The sequence below is a fragment of the Setaria viridis genome, chromosome 2 (assembly GCF_005286985.2).
Source record: "Setaria viridis chromosome 2, Setaria_viridis_v4.0, whole genome shotgun sequence".
Taxonomy (NCBI): Eukaryota; Viridiplantae; Streptophyta; class Magnoliopsida; order Poales; family Poaceae; genus Setaria; species Setaria viridis.
This window is the reverse complement of record NC_048264.2, coordinates 33,440,524-33,462,425: the sequence shown is the minus strand read 5'-3', so window position 1 is coordinate 33,462,425 and position 21,902 is coordinate 33,440,524. Positions and strand designations below refer to the sequence as shown.

Here is a 21,902-nt window from a genome sequence, read left to right as displayed (position 1 = left end):
TGCAATGCAAGACCTGCATCACCCGCATCACACACGCTCAGCAAGCACGGGCACGCCCGAGGCGTGCACCCTGATCCCCCTACAGCGCCTCCCAGCTAGCTCTCCTGCGGACCGTGACCGAACCACGGCCGCGTGCGGCGCGCGTGAACGATGCTGGCTGCGTGCACGCTAGCCTAGCTGCGCCGCGAGCGCGACGTGCACGAGCCCCCCCGCAGCGGCTGCGGCTGCAGGCAGGCCATCGCGCGGCGCGGCGGATTAACTCGAGCCGGAGTTAACGCGCGCGCCTGCTCTGCTCGGCCGCTATTCATCGCCGTCCCCGAAATGGGCACTGGCCGCGGCGCGGCCGCAGGGCCACGTCCTCGGCGCCCGACCCCCGAGTAAACACGCCTCCCACGTTCTACGCCGCAGCGGCAGCAGCAGCAGCGCCCCCGTGCCTCACCGGCCCGGCGCGCGGCGCTCTTATTTGAGTCGCAAACGCTTCGCAGGCACAGCCACCTCGCTTACAGCTACAGACCTCGCACGCGCGCAAGCCATGGCCGGGAGGCGAGAGCACCGGATCGGAGTCTTGCTCTGCGGCCATCACGCTCCGTTCGTTCTCCTCCTCGCCGTCACCAAGCTAAGCAACTCCTCCATCCATCTGCACCTTTCCGATTCGGGCGTGGCTATCTGCTATTCTGCTGGTTGATACCATCGCACGATGGCTTCGCCGAGACTGATGGCGTCTCTGGTTGCTTGGTCGGTGTGCAGGGTTCGCGGCAAGGGGGGAGGGCGACCGCCCGGGCATGGAGGACGGTGGAGTGGGACGGACCTCTAGGGAGATGACAGAAGAGAGAGAGCACAACCCAGCACCAGCGAGCAGAAAGCCTCGCTTCTGCGAGGGCCGTGTGCTCTCTGCTCTCACTGTCATCGCCGTCCGGCCACTCCAACAACAACCGTGAACCATGATCCGATCCCTCTGCGGCCATGCAACTAGCTTCTGCTCGCGGGTTAGTCTAGTCCCAACGCATGGCGTTCTGTGGTCATGTGCACTAACCACTTGCGCGTGCAGGTGGCGCCGGAGGGCAAGCTCGACGTGCGAGACCGGCGAGGAGCGGCATGCACGGCGAGGGGCGTGAACGCGTGCGCGCGAACTGGCGGATGGCCATTCTCGAGGCCAATGGCTTCCTCGTCGTCGACCTGCTCGCCACAGCGACCGCGACACGCACTCGACCGTCACCGCCGCACGGGAAGCCATGGCCGCCTGGGGCGCACGCTAAATCCCTAGGGCGCCAGTTACGTGCGCTGCATTACCAGGCCGCACGAGCACGAACGCCACGCGTATAATTAGCTTATGGGGGAATACAATTCTTTGACTGCAATGTTCTCGTGACACATGGGTGTTTCCTACTGTTACTCGTTCCTCGTTCCTTTTCCTTCCAAATAGAGTATCCAGTCCCGTTATATTCAGTTCAGTATAAGAAAGCTTTGCTTCCTTGATCCAAACCGATTTATTAACATTCCAAGATGGCATCTCTTTGCATAAAAAGCAGCAGATATTTTTCTTTTGATGCCTAAAATCACTTCTTGGAATTACATGCTAGAGTCTGGACATAATGTACACAAGCAGCTTTTGCTGCTACCATGCTGCTCCTTTGAGCACAGTGCCATTAGACAGGAATGCTACTCTTATCAACGAGCAGTTCATCTCCTAGCTTGCACAAAGAATAATGCAACCGAAGCAAAGTCTTTGCGAACAAATCAAAACTATGCACAACAACGATCGTTGCCGCAATTGCCTGATAATACAAGAATGTTCTTCTACATAGTTGAAACGAGAGAATGGTGTGATCAGCTTATAGACATGCTACTGACAGAAGTGAAGCCAAATGGCGATGCTGAAGAAAGATGGCAGCATATAACCAACAGTTCGTCAAATGGGAACTCATCTGGGACCCCTTCTATTGAAAAAAAAAACTCATCTGAAACTACGTTGCGGAATGTGGACTGGACAAACTGCAAAGGAAACAGCAATATAAGTGGTAGAAATTTCTAGAACAAATTTAATTGAAAAGGATATTGATGAATGGGAGATTACTTTCAGATAGGTTAGAGGAGCATTTTCGTGCAAAGATTTCTCTATGGTCCAAAGCGTAATTGGATAGTAAGATTTTTTCCAATTTCTCCCCCCTGCAAATCAGAGACAAAGACCATGTCATTAGCAGCCTTAAGGGAAAATGACAAGCAGAATCAAGTGAGCAAAGCAGTAAAGAGATGCCTCCATTTTCGCAGTTACATCAGAGTGATGATCAATTTATTTATGCAAAGAGAATCATCCCATGGCCCTCTACAATGAGCTCAACTGGAAGGCAAGCGCAATTTTATGCAAACTTTGCAAGAATGGCAAAAAGGAAGCTGTGGCTCCTGAGCTTTGCCGTGCCACATCAGGCATCACATCAACATATTTAAGAACAGCTGCTAGGTTAATAAGAAATTCCGTGTTTGTAAGGTAGACACATACCGAGCCCATGACGGAATCAATTTCCTTCTCCGTCTTGATTCTTCTTTTAGTTCAAAATCATCATCCTCATCATCAGAATCTTTATATGGAGTCATCAAATAAGGCTACAAAGTTCAACAACCCACAGAGCAGAGAATTTGTAATTAGAACCTTCATTGACACTGAAGTGAAATAGCAGTATGAAATGAATCAAAATAGCCAAGCTTGGCAATCTACATCAATTTCGCCATCCGAAAATTATGCTGCAATATCTACATTCCAGCAATTTGCACAGTTTCGAAGACTTAGGGCCTCAAATAAAAAAATGTTTAGTGAGACATCTTCCAAAGACTTGTTTTAATATGTTATAAGCAATCTGTTGAATTTGAAGTGATTAGTCTAAAAAACCTACATGTTTCATGGATACTTACACAGGCAAGTATCTCCCCAAGATGAAGTTACGTAAAGACTACAAACATACCTCTTCAAGACTCTTTGGGATATTTTCCTGAGATTGAGATCCAAAACTTCCAGGCCTCTCATCAGCCACCACAACCTTTTCATTGTTACCTTTTGTGGCCTTATCTCCAAGACTTGCCATATCATCAGGTTTAACTTGGCCTTTCACTGATTCAGCCAAATTCTTCTGCAACTCCTTGTTATCCTGCAATGATTAAGATACTTTATAACAACTATATATCTAAGGAACACTTGCATACAAATCAAGCATATAGCTTTTACTCACAGAAGCTTTTGGATGAGCATCTTTCTCACTGTTGGCATGCCTTTTTTCCATAGGCTGCTTCTGTTGTTTTCGAGCTTCCTCAATGCATTTCCTTTTTCTCTCCTTTTCCCTCCTTTCCTCCTCATCCCTCTGCCTCTTTCTAGTTGCTACATCAACATCTCTTTTCTTTTTCTGTTCCTCTTCATGTTTTTGCTTTAATTCTTTCTCTTGCTTCAGTTTCTCACGCTCAAGTTTTGTGGCTGCTTTGCGCATTTCACGCTCATTTCGTTTCTTTTCTTCAAGACGTTTTGCAGCTTCCGCTGCCTCAAGTGCCTTCACCCTAACATCTTTTTTCACTACAAGACAGAGCGATTTGTAGAGGCCTTTTGTGAGCACCACTCAAACAAATACTTGTACCTCAAAGGATCAGTTGCACAATATATTTAGCATACTAATCAGATATTAAATAGTGCAAGTAAACAAATAAGACTTACCACATGCTGCAGGTTGCACCTTTTGTTTTACAAGAGGTATAAAAGATGCCACATTAGCAACAATATTGCTAGGCTTAGAGCGTTTGCCAGTATTTGCTTCACTCATGTGCCTTGCTTCTGTCTTGCTTAATCTGTCACGGAAAGAACGAGACATTTTCCCTCCTTTCTTTACTAAAGAAGCATAACTTTCTTTAGCTTTCTTGTTATCACCATCATTCCTGAGACCTGGTTGATGATTGAGTTCACTGCCGCAAGTTTCTGTGGTGAAGTTTGTGTCACTTGTATCCATGATACCTATGGAACAAGAAGCAGAATTCCCAGTGTTTTGACACAATCTAGTGATATCCTGAAGTACTTTTCTGCCAGATTGCCTCTGGGTACCTACAGATCCAGGTAATATGTCTTGGTACTCATTTTCTTCTGCAATGTCACTGTCTTCATCAATTCGGAAGCACGAAAGCTCAGGAATTGAACCCATATGCTCAGAAACAGATCCACTTGTTCCTGAAAGTTTCCCCAGACTATACTTTTCAACTGCAGGGGTCAATGGATTTTCACTACTCTCCTGTTTGTCTCTAGCATTTGAAGAATATGAGGCTACAACATCAGAAGTAAAAAATGAACCATTGTGTCCCAATCCACATGAGCCAAATATGTCTGTTATTCTTCCATCGACACTATCATTGTGTTGTCTCTCATCATCATCGAATGAACAGTTTGCAGCTTTCCCTGACATAGTTGCCAATAGCTGACGCATGCCACTCAGAGTATTCGTCTTATACTTCTCGGAGATATCAGAACTAAAAGTAGCAAATTCTCTGGTATCACAAAGGGAATCAAATGGCCTTTCTTTGGTAGTTGGACTGTCTGGAACAGAAAAATCAAAGCACTCGAATTGTGGCATTGTATCATTACAGTCCAAAGCTTCATTATCCTTTTGTCTTGGTATAGTGGAAGCAGACAGCAAACATCCAGTTAGGTCTTCACTTCTAAGTTTCCTATCAACTTCTATGCCAGAGCCATAACTTAATTTCTCATGAAACAATGCAATTGGAGCAGATGCCTGTTTACCATGTTGTTCCGATGCACAACCCGGAAATATATTTGTTGAATCAGTCCTGGAATAATTTTCTGGATTTATTATCACACTCTGAGACAATATTTCATCCATCCGAAGAGCCATTTGCTTATGCTCTACACTGGAATTAGAAACACTTAGGCCCTCACCTTGTAAGTAAGGATTTTCCTGTCAACAAAGAAGAAAAGCTGTCAATGCTCTGGAATTCACTCACACACAGAAAACAGTAAGCTAGATTTCAGACTGAACACTGCAAAACTCTACCAGCTAAAAATGTAACAAATGGAATTCAGCTACCCAACAAGTCTAACAATATCTTTAAGAATCAGCCATGAACACAGTTTTCAAAAAGAATCAGCCATGAACCAAATTTCCACTTAATAATCCAATTCTCTAAACTTGTACTTGGAAATCCGATGTATAGTCTTTTAGATTGATATTTTCACAATTTCAGAATAGAAGAATTGGAGCACTAACTGAACACATACCTCTCGTATGCAGTGTTCCGTGTTATCAAGCGACATAATACAGCTGCTAGGCAAAGGAGAAGTTGCAACATCCAAAATATTTTGTAACTGTACTTGATAATTTTGGAGGTCCATTTCTTCAACTGCAATCTTGCTCCTGATACCACAACCAACATGAGGTGATAAAGCCTTCGCACTAGAAGAGTTACAGAGGGCAACCTCGGATAGGCTGGACTTATTTCTTAATTTGGGAGAAGAATTCCTATTTTGTTGAACATCACTTGCAACTGACATCTTGCAGTTCATTATATCATTCTTTGTCTCAGACTTGAGAGACATGAACTCACTGAATCCTGAACTCCTTAAGAAGTAACGACCTGAAGGTTGTGATTTCCCCGAGAAATTTTCTGCAGTTACCATATCAGTGCCAATGGCATCTTGGTGGTTCGAAGAAGATGGTTTTGTGTCATAAGAACTGGGAAGCGCAATGTCCTGGCGTTTTATTCGTTTTCTCTTGGATGGTGTACCCCCATTTATCTGAACACCATCTGCAACTGACTTCTTCTGAGCAGTTCTTGTGTCCTCCTGGTGGTTATTGCTCTTCTCACGTGATTCTGAAGTACTTGCAGACTTCCTTTTCTCAATATTCTCGGCTGTGCATGAATTAGCATTCATCTGCAAATCATCCTCAGCATGAGGGGTCTCTTGTTCTTTTCCTGAAAGATTGCAAGTTTTGTAAGAATATATCAGTGTCATTTGCTATAAAACAGGAGGATAATGATCTACAAGGAGCAATCATGATACCTTGATGCAGGCTTTCATTGCATTTTTCCAACAAAACCATACTGTTCCTTTCTGTTCCATGCATCTCTCTGGTTCTTTGAGATGAATTACTGGGCATAACTTTCAGAACCACAGACTCGTGCTTTCCGTTATCAGCAGAACCACCATACGCTCTGCTGATATGAGCATCATCACCCAACTTTCCTGAATAACAGCTGACCGAGTTAGATACTGAGTTTGCTTTGAGCATCTCATTTTCCATGTCCAGAGGAGGATGGCCTAATGGAGTTTCTGCATCTGGAATACTCCCATTAAGTTCCAAAGATGATCTGACCGATAAATATGGTTTCTGAGATAACTCATTATCTGCAGACTTAAAGTTACTCACAGCAGTACAACCATTGGAATGTTTGTCATTGCTTTGCGTTCTATAAGGCAAGAGGCTTGATTGACAAACATCATTGGAAGTAAAATTTTGAGGTGGAAGCAGCTCTAGGCTTAAAGCAGATCTCCCTTGGGAGCATCGGTTGTTTCTGTCATTTATCGGCAAATTTGAAAGATGTTCATGCCCATCCTCCCCTAAAAGACTGTTTGGTGATGTTCCTGATGATGCATGAGCCCCAAACCTTGAGTCAGCTAGCTGGGTAGGTAGCTGCAAAGATCCACTGTTATTTATTGGCAAATCTGAAAGATGTTCATGCCCATCCTCCCCTAAAAGACTGCTTGGTGATGTTCCTGATGATGCTTGAGCCCCAAACCTTGAGTCAGCTAGCTGGGTAGGTAGCTGCAAAGGTCCACTGTATGGAGATGATACATGACAATTGGAACTCTGCAGTTTTTCAGTATCCTCAATAACCTGCAATATATCATTTTCAAGCAGAGGGTTGACCACAGAACAAGGCCTTTGAGAACAATTGGTTTTATCACTATTTGATGTATCAATTTCAAGTGGTCGGCTGACCCTGGGACATGCTCTTCCCAAAGAATTGGTTTCAGGGACATGCTCGGTATCCTCCTGAAGCAATGGTTGATCAATAGAATCCGGTCCTTCAGCAGGGCATGTCAGAGATGGTTTCTTGGTTGGAGAATGCACACCAGTTAGATCAGGATGGACACATTCTAAGGCATATTTGAGATGCTGCTCCACTGGTGCACCGTCAGGGTTCAAATCTCCCAGCCTAACCTGATCAAGGAATAACCTACCCATAGAATGAGGTCCCTGAGAACTGGTAGAAGATGCATCTTCACTTGAAGGAATTCTACCAGCAATATCAAGATGCTCACTTTTAGCATCAGAATCCTGTTGCTGGCCCATTTGTTCACTGGTAGGATTCATACAAACTGATTCAATGCCATCAAATTGAAGTTTCTTTGGCTCAACCAACATGTGAGTTTCAGGAATTCGGTCGCACACACTATCTGCAACGCTTGGCTTAGAGAGATCTGGAAGTGGCACACTCAATGAATCTCTAACAGAAGATTTGTTACTGACCCTGATGTCGCTATCGGAAGAGACAACTTTGCTCTCTACAATCTGTTGCGGGAAACCATCTGATTGAACTCCTTGATTTTCAAGATTGTCTACACACTTCAAGAAGTCAATTGGCTTCCCCTGAATAGCACAAAAACCACTACCCTGACCTGGAACTGATGATGTTGTTTCAGCATTGTCGGCAACATCATCACATGGTATGGATGATGATGATGATGCACTAGCTCCATTTGACCCCAAAGTTCCAAGGTTAGACTTATGCATACCATCATGGCTTCCAATCTTTGCAGCCTGATCCTTTCCATGTAGGCGATCTTTAATATGCCTTTGCCTTGACCTGGAACGCTGAATCCTTGAAAACATTTTGGCAGCAGTACAAGTCTCAGAAATGTCCTGGTTAAGTGAAGTCTGATCTTGCTGCTCCTCTTCATGTTGGCTAGTACAATTGGTGTCTGGGTAAGCACACCCATTTGGAACCTCCGAATTTCTGGACAAAGTGCTAGGAACAGCTTGAGGCAGGAAGACACTCCTATTGACTGCTGGTGTTGTAATGTGTCTTCCAGTGAGAAAAATCGGTTTGCCATTCAGCTCTACACATTAATGGAGTACTTCAGTATATGAATAAAAAAGAAAGATAATGACAGCGCACAGAAGGATATCATGAAACAATATTCACAGCAAAATGGTTAGATATGACATATGAACATCCAACTACTATATATGTACTTGTGCAACCTTTAGGTAGTCCAACATTTCAAAAAGGATGGGTAGAATATAATTGTATTTTATTTCTTTTAGTAGCAAATTATATTGCTTAACCATTGAAATTTCAGTATACTGGCAACAACAAACTATGGCATGTATAAAGCTATGGTATCGTTCTGTTATAGTCATGACAGCAGGAAACATTCTGTAAAACCAAGCAATCACCAACCACAGTGCTTCTCTTAGGCAATTTCTCCGATTTAACAAATAAGGAGTTAGCCAAATCAATCCTCCACAAAATGTTAGCGTTAGAAACAAATTCTAGTTAGCTACAACCTGCTGTAGGGCAATCTAAGCTCAAATCACCACTAACCATCAGCCCTGCCAATCCAAATACGCAATCCCTGTCCGAATCGAAATCAGCCCCAATCGGCCAACCCAATCCACCCCGCTCCGCTCACGAACGACCTGAATCTAACGCCGACGCGGGGAGACAAAGGGAGAAGGAGGAGGGGCGCACCTTGGGGCAGGGTGGCGGAGGGGAGGAGCCATTCCGGGGGCCTGTGGCCGGCGGCGAGGAGGCTGCAGGCGAGGGTCTGGGAGTAGGAGTCGACCTGCTGCTGCAACTGAGCGGCCAGCCATTCCCCGCGCTCGAAGGCCTGCATGAACAGGTGCTCCATGGCTGGCCGGCCCGGCTCTCGCGGAGGTCGCTGCGTGGCCGCCTAGGGTTTGGGCATGGAGGTGGAGAGGAACGGCTAGTTGCCGTGGCGTGGAGACGGTGGCGGAGGTCTCGAAAATTTTGAATCGGGCAGGAGGGGGGGAACGGGAAGACGAGATCTGGGGGGGCGGTGAGATCACCGCCCAGCGGAGGAGAGGCGATTACCGCTTCTGGGCGGGGTCAGTGATCCGACGGCCTTGGGGGCTCCTAAATAGCTTGAGTCAACGAGGTACTAAACTTTAGGAGGGGTCACATCGGATGTTGAAATGTTAATTGGAAGGACTAAACATGTGCTAATTATAAAACTAATTGCAGAACCCCTATACTAATTCGCGAGATAAATCTATTAAGCCTAATTAATTCATCATTAGCAAATGGTTACTGTAGCACCACATTGTCAAATCATGGACTAATTAGGCTTAATAGATTCGTCTCGCGAATTAGACTCCATCTGTGTAATTAGTTTTGTAATTAGACTATATTTAATACTCCTAATTAGTATCCAAACATCCGATATGACAGGTACTAAACTTTATGAGCCTGTATCCAAACAGACCCTTATAGAATTTTTGATGAGTTCTTTGTATATCATAAAATTTTGAGGCGATTATTCCCTTATATGGCGTTTGGACAGTATCTTGGATTGGGAAACGGAAATGGCTTGGGTTGCAGTGGGAAAGGGATAGGGTTATGAGATATATCTCCTTATCCTAGTTTGTTTTTTTGGTTGGGTTTATTTGTGGGACCCACATGGGAATAGAAAAAATACTGAAGCTTATCTTCTCGGCACTCCTGTCCATCTGCTCATCCAGAGCTTGAGAGCCACAAGCCCACCAGCCTGCTGCCTGACGCACACGCAGGTGCCATGCGGAGCGAGCGGCGACTCCGGCAGTCCGCGGGTAAGGCGGCTGAAAAGTTGAAAGGACTGATTTATTGTGAGAGAAAAATACTGTTTGGTGGCTGATAAATCATCTAAATTTAATTGAAGCGAACAGACCGAGATGACGCTTGGTTGGGTGTCAAATCGTGGCATCCAAAATTTTACCCCCGATTGGTTTGATGGCAAATCAGGGCATTTGCAAATCACAACTGCCAAATGCCCTGATTTTAGTTTGGCATACCTCGGTGCCAACCAATCAGGCCCGAAGTCACACAGGGGCAGGTAGAGATTTGGAACATGTAGAGATTTGGAACATGGTGGAACAAGAACCATCAGCATCGTTCTTCTGATCGAAATGGTGATTACTGGACGAATTAAGAACAGAATAATATCAAGGCATCCTCGATCTTTCATGGACATCTTTGCTTTGATCCTCGTCGTTTGAAGCGAGCCTGTCCTTGTTTGAGGTAAGCTCGATTGTGTCACAAAATAACAGGTGCATAAGGTCTGCAGTCTGCACTAAGAACTTCCCAACTCCCAAGAAACTGAAAAAAAAATCATTGCTTGGTGGGGGCGTTTGTTTCTTTAGGAGCTCCTAAAATTCCTGTCACATCAAATGTTTAGATATTAATTAGGAGTATTAAATATAGATTAATTACAAAATCAATGGCACAGATGGAGGCTAATTTGCGAGACGAATCTATTAAACCTAATTAGTCCATGATTTGATAATGTGATGTTACAGTAAACATGTGCTAATGATGGATTAATTAAGTTTAATAGATTCGTCTCGCGAATTAGCCTCCATCCGTGTAATTAGTTTTATAATTATCTCATATTCAGTCCTCTCCATCCGTGTAATTAGTTTTATAATTATCTCATGTTCAGTCCTCTTAATTAGCATCCGAATATTGGATGTGATATAAATTTTAATTCGAACTAAAGATCCAAACACCTCAAAATCTTGTCTTGGATAGCTGCTTTTCTTGACTTTGGTTAGATTTCGGCAGATGTGTCCAATAAAGTACATGACCAGCGCACATGTACTTGGTATTCGACTTGATGATTTGTATGTACTGACGGACTTTGAATAAAGTAGGGGGAAATTAGGACTCAGGTCCTGTTTGTTTCCCACCTCCTAAAATTTTAGCTCCTAAAAAATTTTAGTCAATTTTTAGTCCATGGTCTAAAGTATGTTTGGTTTCACCTCTAAAACTGACTAAAAGCAATAAATATTGTAGTAAAATGACTATAGTACCCTCCCCCAATGCCCCTGCTCCTTCTCTGCCCACCCCTTCCCTCCTCTTCTTCCCTACACACACGCACCCACCCCTCCCCTCCCGGCCCTGAGCCCTCTCGCTGACCCCGGCGGCGGCGGCCGGCACCCTCCTTCCGCCTGCGCCGCCCCCTCCCCTCCTTTCGTCGACGCCCCTCCCCTCTCTCCTTCCCTCGACCGCCACCCCCTCCCCTCCAATCCCGGTCGCCGCGCCCCTCCCCTCCTCTTCTTCCCCGGCACGGCCGCCCCCCTCCCGATCCTCCCTCTCCCGGATCCGGCGGCGGCGGGGATCCGGCTGGGGAGCGCCCAGCCGACGATTCTCGGTCGCGGAAGCCGGCGTCGATGGCGGATCGAGCGGCGGCCGGATTAGAGGAGCAGCCAGCGCCGAGGAGGATGGGAGCGCCACGGCCGACCCGTGCGGCGGTGCAAGGGAGCGGGGGCGGCGGATCCGGCGGGGGATGGCACGGCCGCCGGTGAGAGGCCGCGGGCGGCGGTGTGGAGGAGGGAGGGAGCGACGGCAGGGTCGGGGAGGGTGCGGTCGGGAGGAGGGTGCGGGGCAGAGGCAATAAAGGAGGGGTAGTGGGAGTCCAGCACTGGTTTTAGGAGGTTTTAGGGGTTTTGAGCCTCCTAAAACTTTTTAGTCACTTTTAGGAGTTAAAATTTTAGGAGGGTGGAAACAAACAGGGCCTCAGAAGTCTACGATCTTTTTGTCAAGTACTTTGATTGTGAGGTTGAAAGTCGATGTCTTTATGGAGGCGAATTTGTGATGCGTAGAACAAAACGACGCAAGGATCAGGTGGGGGCTAACTTATTAGGGTACAATTATATTTTCCAACCACTCGTAAGAGCACTTTCAAAGGTTGGTGGAGGATAAATCATAGATTCAACAGCACTGAGAGAATTTTGAAAAATTCTATAGCATATAAAGAACTCAACAAATTTTTGTGACAATGAGGAAATTGACTTATCTAGTTTTCGTAAGCTATATAGAAGATATAGCTTCTGGCTCATCCGACAGACCATCTCATTCCTCCTCCTCTTCCTCCAGCCAACCACCACCTCCGCCTCCCTCCTCCACCACCCCGGCCGGCGGCGAGCACGTCGCCCGCCCACCGTTCACCGTCGACCCCTCGACCCCGTCCTTCCTAATCCCACGCCCGCCCAGCGACACTCCCACGACATTCACCTCCATCGCCGTCGGACCTTCCGCTGCCCCGACTCTCTTTGTGGCCATTGGAGCTCTCTGTAACCTCGAAAGCCTACCCCCGCCGACCTCAACAACCACCCCGGCCGGTGGCGACCTCCCGCCACCTGCTCCCACTACCTCCCGCCTGCTCCACTGGATTTGCATTCCTCGACGGCATGGGGAGATTGAGCGGCAGCACGAGAAGAGAGGAGGAGAGGAAGATGAGGGTGATCGGATGGCACGTAGATCGCACATGAATCTTGAAGCAATTGAAGCTACTATATGCTCGGCCGTGTGCCCGTGTCAGTGCCGCGCCCCGCGCGTGGGAATGACTGGTGGTCCCCCCCACCTGCCCACAGAATGGGACCCGCCTGCCAGTGGCGAGACCCCACGATAGGGAAACTTTTCGTCTTTCCGCGCCCTCCCCCGCGGCCCGCGGCCCCCGCCACCGCCGCCCTCCCCACCAATCCACCATTGCTGGTTGCTGCCCACGGAGCCCGCCGTCCTCAACCTGCTCTCTCACTTGGTCGCTCGAATCTGGGTCTAGCCATGGAGCCCGCCGGGGTCGCGGAGCGCCTCCACAACAAGACGGTCCTCATCACGGGCGCCACCGGATTCATAGCAAAACGTAGCGGCGAAATCCTTATGCTTTTTAGTGCGTTTGGGGAGTCCAGTGAATGGATCTTGATGCTTTGTTGGGTTATGAGATGCAGTCCTTGTGGAGAAGGTCCTGCGGCTGCAGCCCCCGGTGAAGAGGCTGTACCTCCTGGTGCGCGCCGGCGACCAGGCTTCTGCAACGGAGCGGGTCCGCTCCGAGGTCGCCTTCTTCTCCGCCCTGCTTTTTGCGAATATCTCATACGGTCGTTTTTGAGGTATTTGAGTGATTGATTTGATTTTGATCCAGTTCATCTTTGTTTCCTTGGTCTTGTTGCCTGCAATATCAGATTATGCAACTTCAGATATTTCGACCTTTGCGAGAGAAGTACCAAAAGCATTTCAGTTCATGGTTCTGGGACAAGGTTTACCCTGTGGCGGGAGATGTCTCGTTGAAGAATTTGGGTATAGGAGATGTCGCGCTTGCTGAAGATATATTGAAACAAACAGACATCATCGTTCATATGGCCGCGACAGTTAACTTCAGAGAAAGGTGAGAAAGTTGTGCTGTAATTGTTCTTTTTTTAATCAGATAAAAAAGGGGTTAGTCTATGATGCTCACGTTGTTACCCCTGATCATAAGTGCAGATACGAACTGCTTTGGCAATAAACACTATGGGTGTAAAGCATATTATCGAAATCGCATCACAATGTGCAAAGCTAGAACTACTACTCCTCGTGTCAACTGGTGAGACCTGAAATTGGCATCAGCTCACTTCTATCCAACAAAAAGGAATTTCTTCTTGAATGAGAGAACCGTTTCCCAATTCCAGCTTATGTCAATGGAAAGGAATCAGGGATCATGCTGGAGAAGCCATTTCACCAGTACAGGAGCTATGATGGCCAATCAGATTTAGATATTTCAGAAGAAATGGCATTGACAGAGGCGAAGCTGAAAGAACTAGTTTGCAGGAATGCTTCAGAAGATACTATAAGACGCACCATGAAGAAGATTGGCACACAAAGGTTTTGCATCTGAACTTGATTCATTACCTGCACAATTTAGTCTTGATAGTTTCACTTTAATACATGATACATCATCAGGAATGATGTTCTGAAATTTCTACATGATGGCTAAACAGGGCTCAGAAGTTTGGATGGATGAGTACCTATGTTTTCACAAAGGCAATGGGTGAGATGCTAGCATATGAACAGAGATTGCGGCTACCAATTGCCATAATCCGTCCAACATCCACGACGAGCACATGGAAAGAGCCTTTTCCTGGATGGATAGAAGGAATCAAGTCAGTTTCAGCAGTATACTGAACCATTCATCCTCACTTGATTGCTTCAATAACTTACATTCAATTATCATCAGCAACTCACTTTGAAATATGGTGTGAAATTGGTGCAGAACAATTGACACGTGGATTACCAATTATGGTAAGGGGATTCTGAAGGTTCTTCCTGCAGATGTCACTACTGTCATAGACATTGTACGATACATTCTTCTTGTGTTTAGCATAAAGAATTGATTTGTAGTGGAAACTACAGATGATTTGTTCTAATAAGTGCAAGTCACTACAGATAAGTATCATTTTTGTGGATGGCTTGCAGGTGCCTGCGGACACTGTGGTCAATGGAATGCTTTGCGTTATCAGTTACCACCCTCGAGGTCAATCGGGCTTGATCTATCACATTGGTTCTTCAATGCGCAACCCACTCAAGATAGGCGAGCTGATACATATAATGTTCAGATACTTCTCAGAGAAACCATTTGTCGGTGCAGGGGGAGAGGGAATCAAGGTGAAGCAGCTGATTGTGCCAGCAACAATGGCCAGCTTCTATAAGCACATGGACATACACTACAAGGTGCCAATGCAGGTTGGTTTATAATTAAATATGGACTAAAGGCACCAGCGGTCCTAAACTTACTGAATGGTTAATCTACATATTTCCCTAAACTTGTTCCAGGGTGTTACCTATTTCCCTGAACTGTTAATTTACATATCTAGGTCCTAAACTTACTGAATGGTTCACTCAAAGTCAAAAATCATCATTGTTGATCCGCCTAGATGGCATCCATGTCACCTAGGTTTTCAACCATCATTCGTCATATTTTTGTTGGGCCCCACACGACAACCGATGAAAAAATAAAAGATCCATCACAACCCACATGCCATCCCCTAATAAATATAACTGCATTGAATTTTGTGTCTATTTTCTTACAAAGCGTGTCAATATTTTCGGTTGCAGGATACGGCAGGCCGTGGGTTGTCTACCACTGACGAGCTTGACAGATACAACCATCTCAAGAGAGAGTACAATTTCACAGTGGCCCTTGCAGAAGTGTTCCGGCCAGGCACATTCTTCAAGAGGAGGTAAGGTAGAGGTAGCTCCAGGAAGGATACTATGAACCATTTCTTATCAAGAGTTGTTCCCATTTTGCACCTTTGCTTGCAGGTTTGATGATTCCAACATGCAGAGGCTTATCGCGATGATGAACAAAAGAGACAGAGAACTGATCCCCTGTGATACCAAGTTCATCAATTGGGAGAAATACCTTGAAACTCACATCCCCGGTGTCATGGGATATGAATCCAGGGAAGCAGCAAGGGCTAGGCTTTAGGAGACTACAGATTCAGAAGGTCAGTGTCAAAGAACTAAAGCTTCTCTGAAAGTCCCACAGAACTCCCATTTGATATTAATGCTGCGTGCAGAAGTCACCATACTAGAACTCCATTTGTCAGGAATCAGCTGTATTAGTGTACAAAAGGCACCATGGTACAATAATTTTGGGTAGCCTTTGAACCATTGGATCGAAAAACACACAGGCTCAGGATGCAGATTGCAGAATGCACTGATTGAGAACGATAATCTGACGCCAGTCCTAATCTACAACAACTAATACCATGACTTTTTCTTAATGCTGCAACCGATACTCAAGCAGTCAGAGTAGACACATAATCAATTGGATCACATTTAAGCCAGCACCCCAACCAAAGTGATCGACACCCCTTATTCTGATAGTTTGGGATTAAAACTATTCTGTCAAGCTGAGTTTATAACAAATGTAGTGATATATTATGCGCACCATGCTTACCGTGGTACTATATCATATATTAATGTGTGTGGTCACTTTACAGATAAGCGTCTCGTTGATGGAAACTAATAAAGTATGTTCAGGGCATGCCACAAAGCATCTGGCGCGTGGGATCAACGATTACGGGAGATGATATTCCGCAAGATCCTTCATTGCATGTTGAAAGGAGAAACGCCAAAATGGTACAACAGGGGTGGCTACTTAAATACTCGACTCATGGACAATGGCGCTGTATAAAATCTCCCTCGTTTCTGTACGCATGCATGTAGTGATGGAGAAAGCTGGCATGGATCAAGCTCTCACATGGCATGCACTCTCTGCGAAAAGTTTTGAGTGCATTGAGTTCTGTTGGTCATCTCTTGGACCAGATGAATGTATAGTCCATACGACTCGAGTTCGTATACATCATACCAGCGTCAATAGATAGTTATAGTCTTATAGGTACTGCTTTAATCTTCCTTGAAATATGAACTGTTTTGCACGAACATAATCAGCTGTTATTCTGAGAGGAAGGGGACGTTGTCCACTGGGAAGCATGCCGTAGATCGCCATACGGTACTCACAGCATGAGCATGAAAACATAGCAGCTTCGATCTCAAAACGTATGCATGTTTTCAACAATCAAATGTCCAATTTCTTTCACATGAGAAATCAGCCAGCAGTGAACCGGAGGCTGGATGTACAATTCCACTTACGACCCAAGCGTCAGAGTGACATTTTTCCACAGACAGAGTGACAGAACTTCTCACGTCTGCGTCACGACAACCAAAGAAAAACGCAAGAGAACACACATGCAGGATGAAATGAAAAGGCATCGCGTTCGTGTACATCTTAACCATCAGGCCAACGCGTCAACGTACGGAACACGGGACGGGGAGGAGTCGGGGACGGTGCGTGCTCCACTGCTTCTGTCCTAGGGGCGCGCGTCGGGCGCCGGGTCGGCCGGCAGGCCGCTGGCCGGGGAGGGGTCGGGGTCGGCCCCGACCGCCCTGGCGAACTCCTTGGCGCTGGCGCCCTTGGACCCGGCGCCGGCGAACTCCTTGGCGCCCGTGACGGACTCCGCCCCGACCCCGTGCGCCGAGGCCAGCGGCGCCACCGCGGCGGCGGCCAGCAGGAGGACCGCAAGGGCGAGCGCGCGAGACATGGTGGACGTGGGCTTGGGTAGCTTGAATGATGGGCTGTGGCAGAGGAGGCACGGGAGGAAGCAGAGGGCTATACGTACGCGCGGGAGCAAGAGAAGCGGAGGCGCGCGCACGCCGCGGTTGGTGGTCGCGCGCGAGGCGATTTGTTTGGCGATCCGATGGGTGAGTGCCCGAGTGGACATGTGCCGGGTGCTAGTTGGGCATGGGCGAGGCGCTGCTAAATTGGCAAATCGCTTGGCCGTATTTCTCGCTGGCTGAAGGATTAAGCATTACATGCGCTCTGTGGTCTATATTGAGCTTTGGAGTGGCAAATGAGATGCTGAACTGTTGAGTATTATTCTCGGTTTCCCCCTGAATCCCCGTGGGAATGTATACACTGCGTTCATGTGAAATTCTTCATTTCATCAGATAGTAAAATTAATGAAAGTTGTCACTAAAAAGCATCTCTTCTGTTGTTTGTGAGGTAAACATACAGTTTTATTCAGAGGAACGCGCTGGATGTAATGGATTTTGAGTAGTTGTCATTTTGCATTTGGTTCAATGGATATCGGAATAAAATTTTGAAAGGATAAAAACTTTTCATCTCTTTCGGGATTCCATTTTAGCTCCTACGAAACCCGATTATATTGTATTTATATTTCATAAGTGAGTTGGAACTTGGAAGCCTAGATCGATGTATCACTATTTGTGGACTATTATTGCCTCGGTTTGTGAAGAACCATGTCTAGTATCAAATGTATATGTTTCAGAACAATTTTCTTCCATCTGCATGTTCTCCATTTTCTAAAAAACTTTTGGTGATCTAGAAATAATGATGTTGCCGAATGTAGGAAGCGCAAATAGAAGTCCATTCATGGTAAGGCGGGGGAATAGTGTAGGAAGCGGCGAAGCGCACATCACTATCTCAGTATTTATTCCCTGTATCGCCTACGGCCTTGGTTTCATGTCCACCCTCAAGCTTAAGGTTACCCTTGAGAGTGCCACGCTCATCCTTGCATGTTTCCTTTTGTTTTACTTATATAACATTGCACGTGCCATTAGGAAAATAGAGAGCGGATCTAGGTCCTAGAGTGGCATCATTGTTCAACGCTGCATTTTTCAGTTATCTCCCTCATTGAAATTCTTGCTTTTGTGAATGATAGCTCAAGGAAACAGTCCTCTGATCTCCCTGAAGTCCTCGCTATCTCATGATTGCAAAGTTGGCGAAAACAATGTCGAAACAATTTCTGAATCAAATGTTGCAGAGTACACGAATTGCACGCCGTATCAGTTGCTCAGAAGCACAGAAATGATCGAACAGTAGAATGGCATATGATTCATTCTTGATGAGTCATTGATAACCAAACGATGCAATCGTTACGCACTAAGAACATACAAGCATCGAAATTTAAACTGTGAAGAGAAAGAAAGAATCGTTTAGAAACAAATCCGGCGACTGATCTCAACTCCCTCCCCTGCCCTGTTCCAAATCAACCGGATCATTGGCTCCGACCGCGAACCACGTACTTCGCCTCAGTTCGAACCGTCGTCGGAGTCGTCGGAGAGGCCGTCGATGCCCTCGGGGCCGGGTGCGGCCGCCGGCCCGCTGGGGCCATCGGCAGCCGGTGCGTCGGCGGCGGGGGCGTCCGCGGCCGGCGCGTCGGCGGACTTCGTTGCCTGGGCCAGTGGCGCCACGGCCATGGCCACGAAGAGAAGCGCGGCGAGGGCGAAGGCGACGCTAGCGCGAGCCATGGGTGCCTCTCTCGATCGGGTTGCTGGTGGCGATCTGGCTTATGCGAGCGGCGAGGTGGGCGCTGGTGTCGCTGCGTTTGCTGTGGTGCGGGGACGGAGGTGGTGGCGAGGCCGGGTTTATATTGCTGGCGGAGGCGGGCTATTTTTGGGCGGGGCTGCCCGTGGCCGAACAATTGTTTGCCGCGCTAGGCCTTGAGCCGTGGCGCCTCCGCGACCGGCGCCGCGCGGTTGTAGCCGTTGGACGAATGGACGAGGTTCTTCCAGTGTTGTCGGAACTCTCTCTGTTTTTTTTTTCGAAAATCGTCCCGGGGGTTTTCAGGTGACGACAAAGTTAACGTTTGTTGGAATTATTTTTGCGTAGGCTGATAGATTTTGCCAATTACCATGCAAGGAAGGGTATTGCTACAATTAACTTATATGGTTAACTTACATGGTATTGCTACAATTGTTACCCTACGCGCATACTCTCTCATTTGTTAAATATTCGAACATAATACTTATATAGATATATACTTATTATTTTCATCCAAGTATCATAGATTTTAGTTATTAATTACTCTATAATATTTTTTTCATTTTGCATCGCAGGTATGCACTTAAATTTGCTTAATGAACGGGCTATATTTTTAACATGAAAATCTATATTCTCATCACTTCCTCTATTACTTATAAATGATGACATACATCACACATATATATATATACACACATATACCGTAATTATTGTTTTCTATACCCATAATGTAAGAAATGGATAATTTAGAATAAGATATTAGTATACATTAGGGTATACTTTTAATGTAGGTGATTTGGATTCAAATTTAGTGTTACCTCTTGTTATATTTAATAATGTCATGTGTAGGTGATTTAGATGCAAATTTAAGTGGTTAATTTTTCTTTTTACAATGTTAGTGGCGGACAATTTAGATGCAAATTATGTGGTTATTTTAAATTATTTTTTAATACCATAAGTGGGTAATTTAGAACAAGATTAGGGGTTACTTTAGTTTATTTTATGCAATGGTAGAGATGGGTAATTTTTTAGAAAACATAATAGATCTAACAGCTACGATGATTTGAGTAAAATTGGTGCCTAGATGTTTTGTTTTTTTAGAATAGGATTTTTTTTCTTTTTCTAAAGTGTCCAAGTGGCTTGAGGCTTGAAAAGTAACATTCAAAGTATGATATGCAAACTTTGCAATAATTATCGGCCATATACATCTTAGGATGTAGAGATTGGGACAACGTTTATTCCATCACTATTCAGTAGAGAAAGATGTTTTTTTTGAAACATTTCAGTGGACAGTCGCAGATTATATCGATAAATAACGAATGGACAACACTACTGTGGCGGACAAGTTCAGAGTAAGACTACACAGGGACAAATTGGAGGTAGGAGCGGCTAACTGAATGCCTCCATTTCCCTCGAGCTTATTGGTATGGTGCCGTACTCCTAATCACTTATCCGCCGTCAATTATCCTCCAATCATGTAGTAGGATTTGGCACTTCAGTGTCATTCCTTGTCTTCCTTAGGTTCTAGTGGTGGCGGAAGTAAAAAGATTATGGAGGCTCGAGTAATCAAGTCGTATGGTACAATCTAAAATTAATTTTTTTTACTGAAATTCTATATTTTGAGAGTTGTCTCGCATGCTTGTAGCAAGTCTTTTATATTGAGCTATCAGTGGCTCTATGCAAAATGTTGAGATAATTGTATGGGATTAATGCTCATGAGGTGATCATGAAGACCTAAATAGTACTCTGCTTATCTTATACATATGACACGGCGAAGCACAATCATAACATGAAGCACAGGGCACTCGGAGAATCATTCAGCATCGAGGTATAGAAATAATTGCATAGTCTAATATTACCAAATATTACAGTTACTATTTAAGAAGATGACGATATCACACAACTGAAAATACCAAAAAAAGAAAAGGTAAAAAAGATTGACAAGCACATATTCATAGGACAACCATCCTAACAGTCGTCACGCCCTACCCATATTATTACAGTCTTAAATCCAACCCGGCGATCGGTCTTGCGGTCTTGCTTGCTTCCATCCCGCTTCGAATCGAACGGACTTGATCAGTTGTCGTCGGAGCCGTCCGAGTCGGAGAGGCCGTCGATGCCCTCAGGGCCGGGGGCGGCGGCCGGCCCGCTGGGACCATCCGCGGCCGGCGCGGCGGCCGCCGGTGCGTCCGCGGACGGCGCGGGCGCGGAGGCGGTGGAGTCCGCCTTCTTCTGCGCCTCGGCGGCGAACGGCGCCACCGCGAGGGCGGCGAGGAGGAGCAAACCCAGGACAAGCGCTGCGCGAGCCATTGGGCGACCGACCGTCTGCGTGCACGGCTCTTGGCTAGCTAGCTCACCGTCGTTCCCCCGCGCTTGGCTTTTGCTGATCAATCGTGGCGACGACGAGCAGCGCGCGTCCGGGCTTATGTAGGGGGAGGAGGCGGCCATTTTTAGGCGGCGTTGCATCCATGGCGGCTCCTGGCCATTGGTTGCCTCGGCGGTGGCGCGCGCTTGCAGGCTTGCAGGCTGCAGCTGCGCGAAACTAGCGTGTCTACAGGCATGTGCTTGCAGTAGCATGGTCACAACGGGTGGTTCAAAGCTGACGGGTGTCGTTGACCGCTCTGGGCGGCTGGGACCGGGCCGAGACTGGGCCCACAGGCCTTAGGCCGACGTGGCAGTCTGCCAGGTTTCTTGTGACTGAACTGCGAAAGCTCCCACCCGGATTTACGGCATCATCGACTACTGACACTGACACGAGATTGGCATTCGCTGTGCTACGAACGGACCGACACAGTCCAAAGTACTTTCCCGCACCAAAAGACGTTTGGGCTATGTTTGTAACCCAGTGGACGGTGTCAGCGTTTGAGGCCCACAGTCCCGTCGGTGGCGCAGTTCGCTTTCGTGCCCCACGTCGCCAAAGACTGGGCCTAAATGGAAACCGGAGGCCAGAGTTCATGCGTGCCGTCCGTTCACTCACAACAGTGCCGCCCCGATGAACCTCGCTTTCCTCCTGAAGAAACAGTGATTTTACTGCCACCCT

The 21,902-nt window shown here is 46.6% G+C and overlaps 3 protein-coding genes across 3 annotated transcripts; 1 reads left to right on the top strand and 2 right to left on the bottom strand.

Moving 5' to 3' along the window:
• Nucleotides 1-1,513: 1,513 nt before the first annotated feature.
• Nucleotides 1,514-9,102, bottom strand: LOC117844582 (uncharacterized). Its single transcript, XM_034725301.2, has 9 exons — nucleotides 8,740-9,102; nucleotides 6,044-8,104; nucleotides 5,261-5,955; nucleotides 3,695-4,940; nucleotides 3,222-3,556; nucleotides 2,958-3,140; nucleotides 2,498-2,601; nucleotides 2,075-2,166; nucleotides 1,514-1,992 (listed from the first exon to the last, which is right to left on the bottom strand). Exons 1-9 carry the CDS (start codon nucleotides 8,897-8,899, stop codon nucleotides 1,955-1,957), a joined length of 4,914 nt encoding a protein of 1,637 aa, XP_034581192.1. The 5' UTR covers nucleotides 8,900-9,102; the 3' UTR covers nucleotides 1,514-1,954.
• Nucleotides 9,103-12,705: 3,603 nt separating this feature from the next.
• LOC117846072 (fatty acyl-CoA reductase 1) lies at nucleotides 12,706-16,488 on the top strand. The gene is given in 11 exon segments (XM_072291463.1): nucleotides 12,706-12,907; nucleotides 12,993-13,096; nucleotides 13,224-13,434; nucleotides 13,517-13,621; nucleotides 13,707-13,899; nucleotides 14,016-14,177; nucleotides 14,288-14,369; nucleotides 14,491-14,757; nucleotides 15,130-15,254; nucleotides 15,337-15,521; nucleotides 16,020-16,488. Coding segments are annotated over 10 exon segments (1,494 nt in total). The 5' UTR covers nucleotides 12,706-12,828; the 3' UTR covers nucleotides 15,503-15,521; nucleotides 16,020-16,488.
• A 76-nt stretch (nucleotides 16,489-16,564) lies between these two features.
• On the bottom strand, nucleotides 16,565-17,391 carry LOC117846073 (uncharacterized). Its single transcript, XM_034727178.1, has one exon. The coding sequence runs from the start codon at nucleotides 17,298-17,300 to the stop codon at nucleotides 16,890-16,892; it is 411 nt and encodes a 136-aa protein (XP_034583069.1). The 5' UTR covers nucleotides 17,301-17,391; the 3' UTR covers nucleotides 16,565-16,889.
• Nucleotides 17,392-21,902: the final 4,511 nt, after the last annotated feature.

Coding starts and splice junctions, on each gene's coding strand:
- LOC117844582 (XM_034725301.2), bottom strand. CDS start 8,899: ATGGAGCACCTGTTCATGCAGGCCTTCGAGCGCGGGGAATGGCTGGCC. Junction 8,105..8,739: donor CTCCGCCACCCTGCCCCAAG/GTGCGCCCCTCC, acceptor ATTAATGTGTAG/AGCTGAATGGCAAACCGATT. Junction 3,141..3,221: donor ATGCTCATCCAAAAGCTTCT/GTGAGTAAAAGC, acceptor TAATCATTGCAG/GATAACAAGGAGTTGCAGAA.
- LOC117846073 (XM_034727178.1), bottom strand. CDS start 17,300: ATGTCCACTCGGGCACTCACCCATCGGATCGCCAAACAAATCGCCTCG.